The 10,105-nt window shown below is 40.3% G+C and overlaps 1 protein-coding gene across 1 annotated transcript; it reads left to right on the forward strand.

The window, feature by feature from the left end:
- Positions 1 to 467: 467 nt before the first annotated feature.
- Positions 468 to 9,103, forward strand: LOC109216471 (craniofacial development protein 2-like). The gene is made up of 4 exons (XM_019380631.1): positions 468 to 811; positions 862 to 1,206; positions 8,432 to 8,760; positions 8,934 to 9,103. Exons 1-4 carry the CDS (start codon positions 468 to 470, stop codon positions 9,101 to 9,103), a joined length of 1,188 nt encoding a protein of 395 aa, XP_019236176.1.
- The last annotated feature ends 1,002 nt before the right edge of the window (positions 9,104 to 10,105 follow it).

Raw genomic sequence — 10,105 nt, forward strand, 5'->3', positions numbered from 1 at the left:
TCTCTCTCTCCTACTCCACCTTCCTTTCCCACCTCCTCTTCACCCCTCACCCAACTCCATCTTCCTTTCCCCCCTCCTCTTTCCCGGGTCAGGCAGCCCCCCCTCTTGTTTTTGTGTGTGTGATTTTCAGGTACTAGTCGCGGCAGATGAGGCGAGCTTGCCGCGTTTGGAAATGAAGAGCGAAGCAACACCGGCCGGGACGTGCAAGAGTTGGCAGTAGTTGTCCTCGGGCGCATCAAAGCTTACTTTCAGGTTTTTCCATCGGGAGTTGGTACCTCCCGCTCTCTTGTTTACTCTGTACACCCTTTTATGTATTCTAGCTAGCATCTTGTGTGTGGTTTACTCTGTGGCTATCTAGCTAGCATCCTTTTACGTACTCTGCTATAGTTCGTGTGTGCGCCACTGTTTTCTGTTTGAGGTATAGTGGCCGCGGCGGGGGATGGTAGTGTAAGGTCATGTCCTTGGGGATGGTGGTGGTGGTGGGGGTGAGCAGGGGGGCGTTGAGCGGTTCTGTGGGTGGGATGGGAGGCAAGGGTGGGAAGGGGATAACAGGCACTCATAGATTGAGGATCGGGTCGTGGAACATAGGCACACTGATGGGTAAGTCCATTGAGTTGGCGAAGATTCTTCAGAAGAGGAGGGTCAGCATAGCTTGTGTACAGGAGACTAGGTGGGTAGGGTTGAAGGCGAGGAATGTAGACGAGTTTAAGCTGTGGTATTCTTGGGTTGTGAGGGGTAAGAATGGAGTGGGAATCTTGGTGGATAGGGATCTTAGGGAGTCCGTGGTTGAGTTTAGGCGAGTGAATGATAGGTTAATGTCTATTAAGTTGGTTATTGGTGGATGCGTCCTCAATTCATCAGCGCTTACGCGCCGCAAGCAGGCCTGGATGAGGAGGTTAAGAGGCGCTTTTGGGAGGGCTTGGACGAGTTGGTGAGTAGTATTCCCCACTCTGAGAAGTTAGTTGTTAGAGGGGACTTTAATGGCCATATTGGGGCTGCTGCTGGTGGTTATGGCGAGGTGCATGGTGGCTTTGGCCTTGGGGTTAGGAACGGAGGAGGCACTTCGCTGCTTGATTTCGCCACGGCTTTCGAGCTTTTGATTGCGAACTCGTCATTTCCAAAGAGGGAGGAGCACTTGGTTACTTTCAAAAGTTCGGCGGCGAGGACTCAGATTGATTACCTCCTCCTCAGAAGGAGCGATAGAGGGTTTGTCGACGCCCCCTTTTTCTCGCGAAATCGGGTTTACGACATTCAGGAAGACAACTCTATTCCCGTTTGGGAATTGGGTTTTTGGAATTGAAGAGTCGCCACCTAATGATTGAGTGCATTAGGACACTAAGAAGGGTTTTTGAGTTGGAAAATCAGAGTTCGGGTAAGGGCTAGAAATTATCTCAAGGGGAAGGTGTTAGGCACCCCTCAAGATCCACTAGTGTGGTTCCCGACCATGCTATGTTGTGACTTTAATGCAAATAGATACACAAAGGATTTTACACATAAGGGTTGCAAATAAATACGTGACAAGTATGTGGGATCAAGGTCTAGATGATCTAAAATTTGTTTAAAAGGGTGACTAAACACAGAAAATTAATTAATACATTGAATAAACAAAGAAGAAAAATTGGAAGAAAAGGCATAATGCAGTAAAATTAAGGAAGAGTTTTGAGTAGTTGAAAAGACAGGATTTTATTGATATTAAACAAAGTTGTATAAGAAAAGGGGTCCTAGGTTTATAAATCACATGGATCATCCACACAACACCGGTAATCAATTGTACGCGTAGTGTTATCGTGTGATCATCATCTCCATGCCTACCCTTCCCACCCCGTTAAGGTATTAAGCGCGAAATAGTCTCGTTTACTTATTGCATGCTATCACCCATCCCACCTATCAGTCCTGGAGGCTTTTAGGACTACTAATCCTAAAGGGAGGAAGCTTGGCTTTTCAGAGGTTTAAAAAGGTTAAAATACTAAGGCGTCAAGCAAAACACATGAAAGCAGTTATGGGAGCACAAAACAATTAAGGCTCAGATAAACCTCCTTTAATCACAGAAAATCATGTAGTTTAGCATGTCTTACATGTACTGATTAGGTCGAAATTATGCTTAACGTTAGGCAGGCTGGTTCATTACATATTTTTAGGCAAGAAGTTCGCATTAGGCTCGCCTGGCTGCAACTTATCGAAGACCAGTGCAATTAATTAACTACATACTTGTTTGCCTACGTGATGGCCTACAGGGATGGCATCTACTGGTTTCAGGAATAAAGAAACAAACTGATTAAGAAAGTTACCAGTTTTAACAGAATGGTGCGAGTTCTGTAATTAGTGCTAATCTTAAAACGAGTGATGCAGATTTGATTGATAATTCCTATAGGCATACTTTCTAGCGTCGTTAATTTGAACACTTTTTATAAGCGTAGCGAAAGCGCAGAAATACTATAAGCATGGTATCTGAGTACTGTTAGCAGTTAATCCTATAAATAGGTTTGCCTAGTGAACAATGCATGCGTAGAGTCTGGATTTCTGGTTACTTATAGGCGTGGTATCCATATGGAGATGCAAAATTCCTATAGACATGGTATCGATATGGAGATGCATAAACCTATAGACATGGTATCTACGTGGATGCATAAACCTATAGACATGGTATCTACGTGTGATATGCAAATGTGCAAAGCTGTAGGCAAGATACATGAGTACAGAAGTGTGGTAATTCCCTATGAGCATGATATCTACCCCTTTGCATGCATGGTTACCCTTCCCTTTTCACTAATCAACCCAGAGGTTATTACAAAATTTTATTACAGACCAAGATGAATCGAAAACGGGAAATAAAATTAAAATCAGAACTCTTAAGCTGCATCCAAGGAGCCTAATTCAAACCCAAGGTCTAACAATATGATATGAGCCAACTGCTAGGATCAGGTTCCAAAGCCTTTCTCTTATCTGGAGTGTGTCAAAGTTCCACGAAATTTCAAGAACTCCAGGCAATGCTCACACCCAGATATCAAAACTGAATGAAAGTGCAGTGTGGAAGGGCCAGCCCTCTAATGTCCAAGTTCAGAGGGAGTTCAAGGTCCCTAGGCAAGGCTCATTGGAGGGAGGCAGAACTTAGAGTCTAGGAACAAGTGTAAGTGCAGTTGAGGGATATAAGGGATGCCAAGGCAGGCTGGTGGTCATGCCCAGCGACATAAAATGCTGGCACACCCCTGACCAGCCCACTAGCCAAACATTGGAGAGTTAGGACCTATTGAAGGTCAGGTTCAACCCTGGACAGCAATTTGGTTGCTGCCAGTCAAAACCTTAACTCAAACACACACAAGGGAATGGTGATGGGAAACTGAAAGAGCTTAGGACCCAAAGGGTCCTGTTTACATCCACGGACAATAACTTTGTATATTGCCATGTTTTTTGTAAACTATAGCTCAAACACATAGGGGGACATGGGGAATGGGATTCATTGCAAGACATAAGCAAGATATAAACATACTATACAAAGGTTAAATTCTACAGGCAGTAAAGTAAGCATGGACAGGAGAATTGGTAAGTAAACACATTAGAGTTGATGCTGGAATTAAAACTAGGACATACCAGTTCCAGAAAGAGACAAGCAAAAGAAAGCAGAAGTCTTGCAAATAGGCCACAGTACGAGCAACAAGAGAGAATACTTTTTGAGTGTGAGTGTGAGTTCAAAAAACTACGAATGTTGGGTGTGTTGGGTTAATAAAAGAGCATGTATTTATAGTTTGAAAACAGGCAAGGAATAAGGCAAAGAAATAACCATGTACCAATTAGAATCAATCAGTAGAAGAACTTCCTTTAATTAAGGAGTTCAAACTTAAACGGTAATGAACAAAAGAGTATTTAAGGAAAGAGATCAAGTAAGCATCTTGTGCAAAGTAGGCAATTAGGGGTAAATACATAGGAGTTTAATTAAGGGAAGAAATTTTGAAATACACGGTTAAACAAATAAGGTAAGAACCAATCAGTACCCAATAAATCTAGGAATCAGAGATTTGCAACTATTGGTTCATGAATAACCAAGTCAGAAAGGCTAAGGAAAAGGTTTTACTTAAGAAGAATCAGTAGCAATCAATTAACCCCAAAAAAAGGATTCTGATTCGAACACAAGTTGGAAAACCTTTTGAAGAAAGATTTTAACACATATAAAAGGGGTTGTCATGCTAATCAGAGGAGTCTAGTATAGAAGAATTCATACACAAAAGGATTCAAACTCAGTACATGGACCCCAAGTGAGTTTGAGAGAGTCCAAGGCTCAAATAGAACCCTAGTCCAAACACACAAGACCAAACTCGCCAAAAACCCCAAATCCTAGGGTTTTCGACTTGAAGCAAATGCAAAGAAGAGGAAACAAGCAGATACAGTAGTAGGTTTAATGCAAACAGAGTCATGGAATTAATTCGAAACACAATGAGAGTAGAAGAAACGGTAGAGGAAAATATGCTTAAACAGGCATAGTAAGAACACTTAATGAACATGGTAGAAAAATACAGTAGGCGAAGCATATCAAGTCGTAATGGAAGGCAAGTAGCAGAACATAGCATGTGAAAACATAGCACAAAACATAAACATAGCACAGAAACATAGATACATGTGAAAACATAACACAGAAACATAGTAGAAGGAAGAACAAAATATAGCAAACATAGTAGAAGAACATGTGTAAAAAAAAGAGAAAACATAAGAACATGGTAGAGACAAACATACACGAGAAAGGGAGAAGAAAGATCGGAAAACACATAAGCATTTTTTTTCAGAAACCCTAAATCAGAAAGAAGTGACTTTGGAAAAAGAATTTTATAAAGAAAAGTTGGGGAAACCTTTTAAAAACTCAAAGTAAAGCATGAATACACACAGATCTGAAGAGAATTGGAGAAAAACCTCGAACAGCTAGGGTTTCAGGTGAACCCTAGAACGAGAAAGGCTTCGAAAAATGTCCGATCTAAGTCGGATAAGACTGGAAACAGGCTCAGGAGGCTAAGATAGGCCGGAGCCAAGCCGGAGATGGCCGGAGCCCTCAAGTCGGCGGAGATCTGGGTGGAGACCTTTGAGGTCTAGCCTCAAACCTTCAAATACCAAGCGCACAAGAGCGATAGGAGGTGAGTATGAGGGTTTCACGGCCTGAGAAGCCATGGAAACCGGCGAGAATCCAAGGGATTAGGGTTAGCTTGGGTGGCGGCGACTAGGGTTTGGAGAGAGAATAGGAAAGGAAGGGAATTCAAGGGCGGCGGGTAGAGGGAAATGAATTAGGGTTGGGGGGGTTTGGTAAATTAAAAAGGAAAGGGTGTATTTGGGCCGTTGATCTTTTAGATCAACGGTTGTGATTAGAAGGGGTTAGATGGGAGACCGGGTGGGTCGGTTCAAACGGGTTGTTGGGCTAGACTAATCGGGTCTAAAATTGGGCTAATTTGGGGGTCTAATGTGGCTACAATTGAAATAAAATCTGGCTAGCACTTAATGGCCATTTTTTCCCCTTTTTTTATTTTATAAAATAGTGAGAATGATTTTAAAAACAAATTAAAAGCACTTAAGTAACTAATAATGTATAAACATTAATCTAAAATACTGGAAACGATTTTATAATTGTAAAATAGGCTATAATTGCAATTATATGCAATTTAGTTTGAAAAATGCCAAATAAATCTGTAAAAAATATGAAAAAATCACCTTAATTATATTTTGGTGTAAATATGAGAATAAAATGAATTATTCACAAAATGATAATTTTTTGGGAATAATTATTGAATTTTGTAGTATTAAAATAGACAATAAATTGGTTTAAAAAATCTTTAAAAATTTGGAAAAATACCAAAACACTTGGGTATGCTCATATAAGCATATATATGTTATTTTAAAAGTATTTTGAGTATAAAAATATCTAGGGAAAAATTGGGTATCAACAGCTGCCCCTCTTTACCCGGGATGGATGAAAGAGTTATCGGGTAAAGATAGGATTGCCAATTTTGACCGAAACAGGTGATTTGCAAAGAATTTCGACCGAGCTCTGGCTCTTGAGCTGCCTACATATCCCTGGTTTTACAGGAATCAGGCCATATGTAGTTCAGGGTCCATCGGCGGAATATGCCAATAGAGTTTCGAAAAGGACGGAGTAGGCAGGGAGAAGCTCGAGTGTAAGGGTTTCAAACTAAGCAGGTCTAAGACAGAATACCTGGAGTGCAAGTTTAGCGCCAAGTCGAGTGAAGTAGGCAGGGACGTGAAGCTTGGATCTCAGGTCATCTCCAAGAGGGACAGTTTCAAATATCTTGGGTCGGTGATTCAAGGGGACGGAGAGATCGACGAGGATGTCACTCACCGTATAGGGGCGGGGTGGTCGAAATGGAGGCTTGCATCAGGAGTCTTGTGTGACAAAAATGTGCCACCGAAACTCAAGGGGAAGTTTTATAGAGCTGTGGTTAGACCTGCCATGTTGTATGGGGCGGAGTGCTGGCCGGTTAAGAAATCGCATGTTCAGAGAGTGAAGGTTGCGGAGATGAGGATTCTCAGGTGGATGTGCGGGCGCACCAGGTTAGATAAGATTAAGAATGAAGTTATTCGGGAGAAGGTGGGGGTGGCCCCAGTGGATGAGAGGATGCGGGAAGCGAGGCTCAGGTGGTTCGGGCATGTGCGAAGGAGAAGCCCTGATGCCCCGGTAAGGAGTTGTGAGCGGCTGGCGGTGGTTGGCTCGAGTCGAGGCAGAGGGAGGCCTAGGAAGTATTGGGGAGAGGTGATTAGGCAGGACATGGCAAGAATGCGGATTTCCGAGGACATGGCCCTTGATAGGAAAGTCTCGAGGTCTAGTATCAGGGTTGTAGGATATGGGCTTCTAGAACTTTTCGTACTTCATTCCCAGGGCTAGGTGGGGTTTGGTAGGGCTCTCCATAGATGACTTGCGTATTGTATTGTGCCCCCTTATGGTAGTTACTGGTCGATATTATTGCATGCCATTTAATTTATGGTTTTATGTTTAGATAATTATTTATGCGATTTCTGCTGGAGTCACTAATGCTTTTTTGTTTTTCTTTTTCCTTTACCTTTTCTTTCCTGAGCCGAGGGTCGATTGGAAACAACCTCTCTGCCCTTTCGGGTAGGGGTAAGGCCCGTGTACGTATTACCCTCCCCAGACCCCACTTTGTGGGACTATACTGGGTTGTTGTTGTTGTTGTTGTTTTATATTTTAATTGAATTTTTTTTAAATAAATATTTAAATTTATTTTTCTTTTCTAAATAATTCTAATCGCAAATTGAACCTTTATTGTCCTTTTTCGTAATTTGTTACTTAAAAGCTTTTTAAAATAGTGATCAAACACAATGAGCTTGCAAAAAGTACTACTCAAACGAATTGGCCAAACACAAATTGCTATTTTGCAAAAGAACTTTTTCAAATCACTTTCAAAATAAATAATTTTTGGCAGTTTGGCCAAACGGGCTTTATATTATTGATATGACTCTGTTATAAACTTAATCAAGATAGAATAGAGACATTTTTCATGTTGTTATAAATTTAAGGCAGAATACATCGGCAGGTCATTAAACTTTGTCCTCACTTTTCACTATGACACTTAACCTTGAGTTTGTTCCATTTGAACACTATAGAAGGTTATTACTATGTCACTTAGACATAAAAAACACACGGGCTTTTATAAGTCAAGCACGTGTATATAAGCGTTGCTAACGTGTAATAGCCGACGAATAAGTTTCTTCCATGTGGAATTATTGTCCACGTAAGATCCATGTGTAACGGGTAATCCAAGTCAAACAAATCGGGTTCAAGATTAAAATGCCAACCCATATAATTACCTTTAATCTTTACAACCCTTAGTAAAAAAAAAAGCCTAACCTCTTTCCCGTCTTCGTCTATCCTATTCCGCTTCCAAAATCGATTGCTCCATTAGCAAGAGTGTTGTCTCGAGTTACTCCTTTATTGGTATGTCTCGAGTTACTCTTTTATTAAGATTTTAGTTATTTATTAGGGTTTTTGTGTTAGTAATGGTGTTTTTAGGAATTGTAGATACAAAAATAGATTTTTTCATTTCTTTTCTTCGAATCTTGCTGACTGTGCTCTCGTGTTGTTTTTTTTGTTCACTTTAGGTTAAAATCATATCAGTGGACGAATCCATTCTTGTCCGCTTTCACCAATGTGGACCATTTACCGAATCTCCAAGTGCGAAATATGTCACTAATATAGAGATAAATTAGTTTTCTATTAACAAAGACCATTTCTCCTTTATGAACTTCAATATTACACAAGAGGGCTGGGTTATGCAACTGTTGGTTTATTTTATGTCTTTAACCCTAATTCCAAAGAACTTGTCTTGGTGGAAGATGATGAACAACTATATAATATTGCTTGTTACTGTAATGAGGGTATTTTAGACTTGTACATTTCACATGTTGTTGAGATAATTTTTGATAGTGTGGTCCCAATTGGATATTTATGTGGGCCGAATGTTGTTGAAGAAAGAAACAACACAATTAATAATCCATCTAGGGCAATAATAGAAGATGGTCCAAACAGTATAAATGGACCACAACCTGTTGAAGAGCCTCCACTTGAAGAGTTTGAGACTGTTATTGGTGGGGAAGGGGCTGCTTCTGGTGGGGAAGATTTTTCTGGTAATGTAGAAGAGGAAGTTGATAGTGTAGAGAATCTGAATGGTGGAGAAGGGGCTGATGAAGAAGAGGTTGCTTTAGAGGTAGCTAGTAGTGAGTCAGATCTTGATGAACTTCTTGAGGAGAATGATAGTGAGTTGATGAAGAGGCCAGGACCTTCAGAAATGAGAGGAGAACTAAAAAGAATGGTACCAGAAGGAAGAAACAACATGAAACTGCTAGTGTGCCTATAAGAAAAGCTCGAATTGATAAAGGTTTTGAAGATATAGGATTTAACAAAAAAGGGAAATATGTTGGCTGATTAGGAAGCGATGAGGAGTTCATTGACTGTTCTGATACTGGCAGTGATGATACTGACGAAGAGGTAGAGTTGGATTTTCAGCCTGGTGTTGGCCTTCCAAGTAGAAGAAAGAGCACAAATGTTAGATATAACACTGAATGTGAAGTGGCAATTTTTGATTTGGGCATGATATAAGAATGTTGGAGAATTTAGGAAGGCAGTGCCTGATTATGCAATAGAGTATAAAGTTAAGTTAAAGCTTAAACAAATGAGAATGTTAGGGTAAGGGTAAAGTGTAAATCAAAAAACAATGCAACTGGGAGTTGTATGCTTCAGTTGATAGAGATTCTGGTGACTTCATGATCAAAAAGTATCATCTTGTTCATAAATGTCAACCACTAAACACCAACAAGATGTGTAATTCAAAATACATTGCTAACAAATTCAAGAAAGAACTTACTGCTGCTCCTTATATGAGAATCTGGGAAATTCAAGAACTAGTTAGAGAGAGGTTGGGATTGTATATTGGCAGAACAATAGCTTATAGAGCCAAACAGATTGTTCTGAGAAAGTTTATGGGGGATTGGAAGCTAGAGATTGCCAGATTGTGTGACTATGCTGATAGTATTAAGGAAACCAACCATGGGCTGTTTTGTGAAAATTGACAGAGAATCTGAGCCTGGTAAGAACCTATTTCAGTACTTCTATATCTGTTTTGATGCACTCAAGAAAGGTTGGTTAGAAGGATGTAGGAACATCATTGGTTTAGATGGTTGTTTCATAAAGGGAAGCTGCAAGGGTGAATTACTGGTGGCTGAGGGAAGAAATGGGAACCAATAAATATTTTTTATTGCTTGGGCTGTTGTACACCATGAAACTAAACATTCATGGAGTTGGTTCCTCGGTAACTTGATAGAAGATTTGCAACTAGGTGAAGGTTGTGGCCTAATAGTAATGTCAGATATGCAAAAGGTAAATAATTTATTTATGTTTGTTAGTTGTTGATATTCTATCTTCTAGTTTAATTTCTAATGTTGTATATATTGTTTTGAATGGGCTTTTGGTATCCGTTAAAGAGTTATTACCTATGGCAGAACAAAGAATATGTGCAAGGCACATATAGTCTAACCGGTCTAAGAAATGGAAGGGAGAAGAAAGGAGGAAACTAAGTTCCATTCCTTTTCACTACTGTAATAT

Source organism: Nicotiana attenuata, unplaced genomic scaffold, assembly GCF_001879085.1.
Source record: "Nicotiana attenuata strain UT unplaced genomic scaffold, NIATTr2, whole genome shotgun sequence".
Classification (NCBI taxonomy): domain Eukaryota; kingdom Viridiplantae; phylum Streptophyta; class Magnoliopsida; order Solanales; family Solanaceae; genus Nicotiana; species Nicotiana attenuata.